Consider the following 12,000-nt stretch of genomic DNA (forward strand, 5'->3'; position numbering starts at 1 on the left):
AGAGACCTATCCAAAGTAGCAATTGTTCTTTCCTACTGGTTTATTTGTTCTTTTATACAATCTGTTCTTAATTCTCCTTTTTCTTGACTGACCATCCATCATTACCGCGTCTTAGACATGCTGATAGGGTCATGCAGAGATAAAACAGCCCTCTGGAAACTTGCTGAGAAATTTTATGGCTGACCTGGAAAAACCAGTTTAAGGCCTCGTTCACACTTTGCATATTGATGCAGGCTTTTTGTTACAACTAAATTGAATGTTTTTGAGAGAACCACAGCTGACTACAAATGCTGTATATGAGAGGAATAAAAAGTGCTGATACTATTGCAATATATTTTTATGTTTGCTACTTCTCTGTAATGTAAAGATGCTTGTAATGGTTTTTAGCAGCATGGAGGCTTAGATCTTTGAGAACTGTAACCGTGCAGTGTCAGACCTTGGGCCCATCCGAGGAAATCATTGTTGGGGCCCACCCTTAACACTTCTATTAAAATAGGTAAGACAATTTCCCATGCATGGAAACTATGGCAAATATTATGACCATACTGACCAAATCCAGTATACCAAGCTCAATATTATTAATAGTACCAGTATACAAGGGGCAAATATTACTCGCACACCATGACCACTACCATTATAGAAGATGGCTCCAACGTGCAGCTCCATACAATCGATGTCCCCCTCTCTGCAGCCTACATATAGTATTAGGCCCCTGTGTGCAGCCCCCATATAGTAGACGCCCCCCAAAATAACATTAAAAACCTCTCCTAACTCTAGCTTTAATGGTACTGCACCTCTCCCAGTGCGACTCTCCACACTTCCCTTTTGGCACAGGTGGTGTTTAAGTGATGCTGTCTGCTCCGGAAATCCCACGGGGAGAGGTAAGTTCATACTTATCAAATGCCGGCTGCCGGATTTTCAAAATGGCTGGACTTCTTTAATTTTAATGGATTAATTGAAAGCAATATTATAAGGGTGGTTTCAAGGGTTTTTTCCTTTTTACCACAGGCCGCTGTGTTTGTGGGTTAAGTGTATATCAATATATGTTGGGACCCTGAGCCTACCTCTTAGAGGGGTGTCATAAACAGCACCAGGAACAACACATTGAACATGTCAAATAGCAATGCATCACGGAACATTCCAGATTGTTGTTACAAATTTCTATACTGCATGACCTTGATCGAATATGGCAGCCTTAAAGATGGCAGCCATAGTTCGGGCATAGCCTAAAAGATAAGTTGGGGTATTCAGATATGTTTTTTTCTTTAGTTTCTAAAATAAGAGTGTGCTGAAATGTTTGCCTCACCGTGCATAAGTCAGAACAATCAGCAGTTCTGTAAGAGTGTCTCCTCTGGCTGACCCAGCACACCCATGCAATAGATGTAGGAACCAGCAAAGGGAATTGCAGCAAAGTTCGCAAAAGTTTACTTAACAAAACATTTGTGCGGAAAAAAGTGCTCACCTGTCTGGATTGCCCAGACAAGAGTAACAGCCTGCTCAGCCAATCACTGGCCGCAGCACTCTCCGGTCTTAGTCACTGATCGGTTGAGTGGGCTTTAACTTTCATCTCTGGAACGACAGCCTGCTCAGCCAATCAGTGACTGCAGTGTGCAGTGTGACAGCCCATTCAGCCAATCGCTGGCCACAACGCTGTCCCGTCTCAGTCAGTAACTGGCTGAGCAGGCTGGAGGCAGTTGAAGACAATGGAGACACTAACAGGTAAGTATTGATGAGCGCACATCTGAACGATTGTTTAGTTGTTTTAGTGGGGTTCGTTAATGTTTGGTTCACAAGTTCGCAAATTTTACACTAAAAATTTGTGAACCTGAATTCTGAAAAACTTTCTTCATCTCTAATTATAATATATGAATAACAGTTTATCTGAAATGCAAGCCTAGATGCAGCTTCCTCCATCAATTGTAGCTGGTTAGGTAAACTGTACGCACAGAGGGGACCTAACTACTCTTAGCAGTAGTTAATTAACGTCCTATGATGGGTCCTATTACACAGAGCGATTTTTAACGATAAATGATTGCAAACTAATTTGTTTATCATTAACCTGAAATTGTCCACCATATTACACAGAACGATGGCCGTTAGTCACGATCGGATCGTTACTATAATCGTTTATTCCTTCTGATCCCAGCACAACGATGAACAATGTGCAATTACACTGAACAATTAGTGAAAAATGCGGAACTTGAGCGAACGAATGTGGAGTTAAAGCGAACGATTAGCGATAATTTTAGGATCAGAACTAAATCAACGATCAACGACATATGAACGATTTTTCAATAGTTGCCTGCAATTGGGATTATCGTTTAAATTCGAACAATATAATGATTTTTCGCACAATAATCGTCCCGTGTAATAGGGCCCTTAGACCCCCCATGCTATATCAATAGTTCACACATATAGTAATTGCCACATATGCTACTTAACCCACCAATACTGCCACCTTTAGTGCCCCTTTATGTTCGCCCACATATGTCCAACTGTGGGAAAGCTCCCCTATAATTCATTGTATATGAAAAACTGAGAAATATAAATGGGGCCAGTACTTCCCAGATTGGGCAGATTTTAAATTTTAGTTTAGAGTGGTTGTATTTAAGCCCATGACTAGACAGGACTGGTCATCATGCTTCTAGTCACACTAAGTAACTGGAACAATGATGGACGCCAGCAATCTCATTGATGTCCGCGGCCCGCCATTAACCCCCTAAACGCAGTGATCTATAGCAATCACAGTGTTTAAGTGTGTCAGTGACTGGAGCAGCTCCTGGGACTTTGGGGGAGGGGGGTGATGAGTGTCCCTAAAAAACTGGAGATCGGTTTCTTACCTCTGTGTTCTCTGATCGGCATTCTACTTCTAGTCTGCATCAGGCAAACTCTACTAGCAGAAGGCCGATCTCACTGAACACTGATATGCAATAGCATAGCCCTGCCCACTATTATTCAATCCAGTGGTTGCCTACAAAAGCACCCTAGGGAAATTTATAGTGTAAAAAGAAAATATTTAAAATGTTTATATTTAAATATTTAAAAGGCCTCTCCACCACTAAAAGTTGAAATCACCCCCCTTTTCCCATTTACAAATAAAAAGATGTTAAAAATGAAAATGTATGAAAAGCAATCAAGAATTTCCATCTACACCAATATGAAATATGAAACCACTAAAACTATAGATCATGGCGCAATAAAAGGGCCCCCAAACAGTTTAAAAGAGTTACGGCTCTTAGAATGTGAAGAGAAATAAATTTAAAGCACTGCTTCAGTGTTACCTTGAAATATGTGCATCAATGACCTTTGATATTGAAGGGGTTAATTTCCATTGTCCTTTCCGGTGCCGACATGTAAACCTTTTTTGTTAATATGTTCACTGTTTCTGTACCAACTTTCAGCCACTAGATAAAAATAAAATAGGCTGGGCTTTAGCCATGATGACAAACACCCCCTGGGCTTTTGAGCCTCATTAAAGGGGTTGTCCGGCGATAAAAAATTATTCACAGAATAACACACATTACAAAGTTATACAACTTTGTAATGTATGTTATGTCTGTGAATGGCCCCCTTCCCCGTGTTTCCCCCCACCCACGCTAGACCCGGAAGTGTGGTGCATTATACTCACCGCATCTCGTGTCGTCCACGGTCTCCGATCCTCAGCAGTGACGTCTTCTTCGGGAGGCCAGCGGATCTTCCCGAGTGCCGGCCGCCCTCTGCAGCGTCATCCGAAGCTCAGCCGCGATTGGCTGAGCATAACTGTGCTCAGCCAATCGCGGCTGAGCAGCTGATGACGTGGCCGCGTCATCAGCCGCTCAGCCGCGATTGGCTGAGCACAGTTATGCTCAGCCAATCGCGGCTGAGCTTCGGATGACGCTGCAGAGGGCGGCCGGCACTCGGGAAGATCCGCTCGCCTCCCGAAGAAGACGTCACTGCTGAGGATCGGAGACCGTGGTCGGCACGTGACAGGTAATGTATAGTGCACCACACTTCCGGGTACACGGGTGGGGGTGGTGGGACACGGGGAAGGGGGCCATTCACAGACATAACATACATTACAAAGTTGTATAACTTTGTAATGTGTGTTATTCTGTGAATAATTTTTTATCGCCGGACAACCCCTTTAACATATTAACAAAAAGGCTTGTATCTTGCAGCTAAAAAGCACTATGGAGATTGAAAAAAAAGGTATGCCAAAACCCTGATGTGAAGCCCTATTTAGCCATAAGTTTATGTATACCCCTGTTTCCCTGCTGACAGTTCCTCTCCAACCAAGCAGCAATACCTAAAGGCCCTATTCCTCCATCAGATCTGACAACAGATTATCTGCCAAACCCAGGAGTGGATTTGAAAAGAGGAGAAATCCAGTCTTTCCTTTACGACCTGTTCTCTGTTTATATTCTATTCCTGGGTTTGGCTTAAAATCTTTGGCAGATAATCTGTCGTCAGATCTGTTGGTGGAATAGGGCCTTAAGCATGAGGACTAGTAAACCACAAACTAAGCTGATTAAATTAATTATATTAAATTAATATGGGAACTGTCATAGCCATAGTGTTGTCACCCAATTATAACTTTCTATTAATTTCTGTACCAATGAAGCAGTGTGAATAAAAATGTAAACTCACACATCTGAGTTATTAATAAGAAAGTTTACTTTTTACAAAATAAAAGAATGAAAAGGCGAGTAAAAATTGAGTACTTTAGGAAGTAATTTTTACAAAGGCCTATTATGCAGCCAAGCTGGTACTGACAACAGTCAATGTAATGACAAAGAGTCTACTTTATTTCAGATTTTACACAGATGGCTGCCGCCCTAGGGAGTCCTGAAAAACTTGGATACAGCCATAGGCCACAGGCTGTATCCATGTTTTCCTGGCAGCCATAGGGCGGCATCCAACTTCTGCAGCCACAGGGAGTCAAATGCTGAGCATTCAGGTTCAGAGGACATTGCTGAACCAGGACAGTTTGACAGGTCCACTCAACACTAGTTATACCACCTTAAAAGAATAAATAAGCATTGACTGCTACGTGGCGGCTAAAATCTGTAGAGTGATTATAGTTACTTATGCCACAGAAATTCCAGCTTTCTCATGGCATTTGTGATAATATACATACATTTTGATGCTTACTATTGGGAGAACTACACATGTATATAAATTTTGAATACATTTGATTCCCCCGAGGCCCCATTCTAGCATACTTACGGACCCCTCACCCATTCTCCCTACTTCTGAGACAAAATCTCTCAGCAGGAACTATGCACTTAGACCAAGAGTAGACACCACTGCAGCCAGTGATTGGCCAAGACGGCCAGTCCTGCCCTGTCATCTAGTCTATTTTTGAGGTGACATCAGCCCAAGCAACATATTGAACATTTTTCCATACAAAAATACCATTTTAAATCAGTCCCCACAGCTTTTTTTCCAGCATCCTTCCGGTCATCTTCAGCTGCTTATCATTTCCCACTGCTTCCAAGAAGAGACATTGGAGCAGAAGCTGCTAACTCAGCCCATCATTGGCCGCAGTGGATCAGTTATGTAAAAGAGTGCCGATCTTCTAGATCGGGACTCGTTTAACAATCGTTAGCGATGTCCTTGCAGCCCTTGCCCTAAACTGTATACATTACAGTCAAGGTCAGCGGCCAAGGATTTTAGGTGAGGATTAAAAGACACAATGGCCAATGATCGTATCCATCAGCTGATTGTTGTCTCTATTACACAGACCAATAATGGACCGAATTAGCCCTATTTGGCAGATTATCGCTCCGTGTAATAGGGCTCTTATGGTGCGTTTACACAGGCAGATTTATCTGACCAATTTTGGAAGCCAAAGTCAGGAATGGACTTGAAAAGACAGGGAATCTCAGTCTTTCCTTTATGACCTGCACCCTGTTTATAGTCTGTTCCTTGCTTTGACTTCAGAAATCTGTCAGATAAATCTCTCTGTGTAAACGCACCATTAGTCTTGGAAACAGGGAGAAGCAATGAAGGGTGGGGAACTGGAAGGACGTTAGACGTTGGCTGTGGGGAGATTGAGCTAGGTTAGTAATTTTGTATTATTAATATTATTATACTTCTTACACCAACCCCAGCAACATATAAAACATTTTGTTATAATGGAATACCCCTTTAAGTACTCTAAGTGACTTGTGCAAAAAAAACAAAAAACCAGAAGACACAATGTGGCCACATTCATCCAAAGACTCCCATATCTTCTCCATACATTTTCAAGCCACAAATTAAAGTCAGCGAACTTTAGTCCAAATAGTCCAGTCGCAAAAGAGAACACTCATTCTTCTCAGGTCCTACAAGTTATTTCCACATGATATCACTGAGCTTGTAGCCATATGAAGGTTTGGTGGCTGCAGATTTGGTGCCTGCAAAGTTCCTTGTTGCAGATCTGGTGGTGGCATGTTTAGTTCCATAGCTGGCCAGCCATCGGGACCCTGGTGGTTATGCATATAGCGGTAAAGCTGTTTGAGTTGGGCAACAATGTTGTCTTTGATATCAGGAACAGAAATCTGCAAGCAAACACTCCCACTTTCAAAGGAGCGAGTAACATCTCCAGAAAACATCTCCAGGATGATCCGGGCCACCACTGGAATAATCTAAAGGAAAAAATATATATGATTATTAAAATATACATATCATACACTAGTACTAGGAGTTCTTTAGTACTACCTTGCTAACTTCTAATGCCCTTCCTTAGGAAACTTGTCTTTGTCTGGCTTTATATACTAAAGAACCAGTCTAGGTGGTGAAGTACTAAGAGTACCGTGGTAATCTGTAACGCTATGTTCTATAAAGTTCTACTCACCTGAACAATGATAAGTTTGCGCTCCTTTGGTTTACCGTCAGGCCACTCCTCTCCGAAACACAAGTTGATTTCATACGGCGGCTGCTTAGCTCCAACTCCTCTTTGACTTGTCATAAGTTCTGTTTTGGGTAAATAAAATAATAGATGAGTGGGTCTCACCAATTTAGCAAGAATAACTAAAAGTCACATATGCCATATTAATATTTTATTCCAAACTTTGAAAAGAAAAATATAATAAACTTACCACTTAAAAATGTCTCCAAACAAAAAAGTTTAACTCTCTTCTGTCTCTCGATCAAATTTGGAGCATTAGGAGTAGGAGAGCAGGGTCCTGTCCAGTATACTCTACACTGGCATAGTCTTATGGCATAGATGGCATGTCCGCTCACTTCTAAGATAAGGCCTCTGTCCATGACATCTAGGAGGCGGCTGGTGTACAATCTCTGCCGCTCATTGACTATTTGATCTGGACCAGGGAACCGAACCTGCTCAAGACTTATGGGACCAAAGAGCTCTTCCTGATTGGGCATTGGACCCAGATCTCCATAGAATAGTCGGCAGCCTTGAGGGTTACTAACATTCACTGTCTGGCCCATCTCTTTCCCTCTGTACAAAAACTGGATTTCTAAATCTGTCACTGTAAAAGAAAGAAACTAGATTAAAACTTAATCAGGATATCACAGTGATGGTTTCCACCATCAGAAATTAAATTTGCTAAAAAAAAAAACAAAGAAAAAAAAAACTATACAAAATGTATACTTACTTGGCAAAGAATTAATCCACAACTCAGGGGCATTGAAAAATTCCATGGCTCCTGGGGTCTGTGGGACCTCCATATCTTGTGGCTCTGATTTTGGCCAATTTGGCTCTGGCGTACAACTTCCAATGGTGGCAGGGGCCATAGGGGTATCTGAAATATCAAGTTTATTTTTCACTATTTAAATACATATTAATAATGATATATACTTATATCATGAGCCTATAGGCAGTGCTGATCAAGTAGTCTTAGCCCAAACTTAATTAATCAACAATTTTTAACCCAAATATACAAAGGATCGATAAACTTGAGTACATAAACTCTAGAGTCTTGCCATCTACAGTATAACCATATTTATATATTAGAGACTATATGGTGTCTACATAACTCCTACTATGGACAGTACATGAAAGTCTAATAACACAGAGTCTTTACATCTATATAGCTTTTACCAAGAAACAGTAACATACACATACCATTAATAGTTAACCCACTAAACGGCTCTTGAATAGGGACATGAAGTCTAGATTGGCTTATATCTTCCTCTTCATATTCATCATCGTCCCATGTCGAGGATCCAGTTGAACCTTTAATAGAACAGAACAGACATCAGAGATGGCATTTGCACTATCCAATAAAACATCTAGTAGTTCCATCTTGTAGTACCTAAAATTTGGCAACTTTTTTTTTCTTCTTTATAGCAGGCCATACATGACTGATTTCTGGTAACCAACGTCTAATTGATCCATGACGTTTGTTTTTTTGAATGATGACATCATAAATTGAAACGATAAATTGCCCATTGCTCTCTGTATTGACCCAGGGTTCTATTGAGGAGACAAGCATCTGTTGCAGGAACAACTCTCCACAAACTTCACTTAAAAAAGCCCCAAACAAAATCCAAGATGGCTGATCTGTTTCCATTCAGCATCCATTACACTGGTGGTGATCCAAGAATCATCTAAGCCACCTTTTCAGTCTTCCAAAATCTCTTGTGTATAAATGTTATACAAGTGAAGAAAGGATATGCAAATAGCTCTCACACCACTTAGGCTAAGTGGTGTCCCTTTAAGCCAGTGTTTCACTCCATCTAGGAGTCTTAGAACATTGACAGGGGATCTAAACCAAGCCAAGCATCCATCTTTCCTTTTGGAGAGATTTTTGGCTTGGCATAGATCCCTAGTCAATCTTCTAAGACTCCTAGATGGAGTAAAACACTCACTTGAAGGGACATCACTTTGCCTAAGTAGTGTGAGAGCTATTTGTATATCCTTTCCTCCCAGAATTCCCAGTTGAGCAGGAACGGCCTTTAAGCCTCCACATATTGTTATTGTTGTCTCTTCTTTATTAAAACTAGTATCCCTTTGACCTGGATAGTACACAAAAAAAAGTAGGCAAGTGGCTACTATGTGTGGTTTCCTCCAATGTCATGAATCATGAAGGGGGCAGGAAATTTATATAGAATTTACAGTTTAGAGATTTTTAACACGCCAGACAAATACTGTAAATGCAACATCCCTTCAGCTTTTATGATAACTTGGCACCATACCACAATTTTCTACACTATAAAAAATACAATTTGATTCTAACTTTCTTTCTTTTATTCTCACCTGGGTTAATGATGGATCCCTGAGACTGAGGTAAGTCACAGACCTCATAAATTTTGATTGGATTCATGGGAACTTCTTTTGTGCCATCATAGATGAGTTTAAACTCCCGACTCTTGTTAAGAGCGCAGCGCATTTGAGCCTTCCACTTGGCTGGATCGGGATCGTCCAATCCTTCATGATACTTGCCTGTCTCCACAGCCCAGGCCTGTAAAGATAAATCTGTGACTATAGTACAATATAGAAATCAAACAGTAAAATATTAAGATCTTTATAGCAATTATTCTTAAAGGGTAACCCATTTACCATAGCCATCAGATATCAAAGACAACCAGGTCTTCATGGTCGCACCCACCACCGCCTGGACCTAATAGGGGAAAGTGTTAAGACACTGTTCTCCTCAGTCCTGTGTGATACTATATAGCGCTAAAAACAAGAACTTTCAGCAGGTCACGCCAATGCTGGTATTCCCTCATGGATGCGGGAAGATGGTGGCATTGAGTCATGCTTGGCACACCATCCTCCTGTCTTTAAGAAAGGCAAACAATACTAGATTACTGGGGGGCTGACCCTAGGTACTCCCACCGATCAGCTCACGAAAGGGATGAGTGCTGAAGCCTCTTCCTTCCAGGCACAGTTGCGTACATGTTGCAGTGGCTATGACCTGTACCTATGGGCTTAACAGCCCCACAGATAAGGTGATAACCTTTCTAAATTTGAATCAGATAAAAACAGTTTACATTGTTTCAAGTCAGATAATGTGACTTATTGGCATCACCGTACGCCATTGAAACAATCGTCACTGCTTTGATTTTCTTTTTGTTCCCAAAGTGCAGATTACATTTGTACAATTGTATGTCTGGGGGCAGGTGCGGTAGACACTTTCTTTATCCCACCGTGCCCTTTCATCAGGTAAACAAAGATTAGGAGAACAAGCAATGAATAACGTCTGGGTAAACATCAAGTGTAGAAGTATGGAAGAGGACGGCTCCGCCCTTCACGTTAAATGAGGTTTATCCTTCTGTAAACATGCTGTAAAAGTCTGACTGCAAGTCGATCACCATTTAATGCATTTAATACTTTCTCAATGACAATCAGTGGGTTCAGACACTTTATTATGTACAACCAGCTTAAAGGGATATTTATGACAAAATCAACTTTTCCCAAATCCACAGGATAGGGGAAAAGTAGGAGATCACAAGGGGGGGTCTGACCTCTGTACCCCCATCCCTACCCCCACCCCCTGCATTGGGCCTCGGCTTCTGTATTAGGAATGTTCCTTACCTTGAAGATAGTGTTCTCCTCTTCATGCTGAGGACTGTGACGTGTTGCATGCTTCCACGGGATTTGAAATCTCTTGGCCTCCCTGTCCAACCATACAAGACCAGGATACAATCCGCTATTCACCTGGGCCACCAGCCACGGCTTTAGACGAACACGACGAGGTTGCAGAACCATTTTCTGTAACAATAAAACCAACGATAAGATGTTTGGTGAGAAGCGAGCCTTCTGTTTACTGACTGCCTAGTCAGAATTCCTCCAGCAAAACAATCAAGGTCAACGAAGACGAGATTATATGAGATAAGGTTTACCTCTACCTGATTAATTCTAGCTTATTAGCTGTTGTAGCTCCATAATTTACTGCTGCCTTTTAACCTTTGTCACTGAATAAATATTACCTGGGTCATGGATTCCAGGACATTAGATGACTTCTCACCCATGAAAGAGGTCTAAAACAACAAGCCATTAAATACCAGACACACATTCACTTCATCTGTCTCTAGGATTATACTGCCTTAAATGAGGGCAGGATAAACTAGTGCTTAACAGATCAGTGTATTACTTCCATCATTCTGTTGAGCTGTTCTCCTAATATGCAGGAGAATAGGATTTTTGCCACATCCCTCCCCCCACCCTCCAGCTGCTGATTGACAGTTGACTGGCTATACACAGCATGGATAGATAACTGCCAATCAGCAGCTGGTGGGCGGAGCTTTCTGATTCTCATGAATCTTGAGGACTACTTGGCTCATGCACATAATAGAGAGGAACACTTATTGTCCATGTTATTCAGGAGGAGATCTCTGGATCAGCTGCACAGAACAATGTAAGTGATACATCATTCTGTTCAGCTTCTCTGTCACTAGTTTGTGCTACCCTGAGATAGGACAGCATAATACTACTGACAGAATCTCTTTAATATTACCACAAAATTAGTCACAAAATGTAATGTATTGGCTGTCATATTGGCTGTCATAGATTCTCCTGTAAAATGGATGGTTGGTATAATCTGTGAACATACTGGAATTAACTTATGTGCGCCTAAACCCATATGTGCAGTTCATTTGTGTCAACCACCCCTGATCAAGTTGAAGTTAACAGGAAGTCTTTCTGAGTCCCAGCAACAGCTGACCAAATCTTGTTGACTTCAGTGAAGAGGCTGTCACCACCTTATTGTCTTGTATGCCCCCACTGTCCCAATAGTTGAGGTTACAGAGGTGGGGCCCACACCTATCAGGCATTTAGTGAATGTGTCAAATATTTATGAAGGGAAAAGATTAGAAAAAGTGGGCCTATTCTTTATCCAGAAATAGTTCAAATGTCTTGTATGCGGATTGTGTCTTTTATTGAAGATTTTTCGATTTTTATAATATTATTACATTTTATTCACATAATGTTATACAAGGAAACCACCTGACTTATTAGGCCAGGTCATTTCATTGTTTAGATTCTGAAACAAAGCTATATCGAATGTAAACCCATAACATATAAAATACTTCTATTTAAATTCAAATTCAAGTCTTTTAGTACTTATCAGC

The 12,000-nt window shown here is 41.2% G+C and overlaps 1 protein-coding gene across 1 annotated transcript; it reads right to left on the reverse strand.

Annotated features, from left to right (window-relative positions):
- Positions 1–6,032: 6,032 nt before the first annotated feature.
- LOC138768148 (interferon regulatory factor 6-like) lies at positions 6,033–10,896 on the reverse strand. The gene is made up of 8 exons (XM_069946249.1): positions 10,861–10,896; positions 10,466–10,642; positions 9,185–9,389; positions 8,051–8,161; positions 7,581–7,727; positions 7,062–7,454; positions 6,818–6,936; positions 6,033–6,608 (listed from the first exon to the last, which is right to left on the reverse strand). The coding sequence occupies exons 1-8, from the start codon at positions 10,867–10,869 to the stop codon at positions 6,306–6,308; spliced, it is 1,464 nt and encodes a 487-aa protein (XP_069802350.1). The 5' UTR covers positions 10,870–10,896; the 3' UTR covers positions 6,033–6,305.
- Positions 10,897–12,000: the final 1,104 nt, after the last annotated feature.

Source organism: Dendropsophus ebraccatus, chromosome 11 (assembly GCF_027789765.1).
Source record: "Dendropsophus ebraccatus isolate aDenEbr1 chromosome 11, aDenEbr1.pat, whole genome shotgun sequence".
Lineage (NCBI taxonomy): Eukaryota > Metazoa > Chordata > Amphibia > Anura > Hylidae > Dendropsophus > Dendropsophus ebraccatus.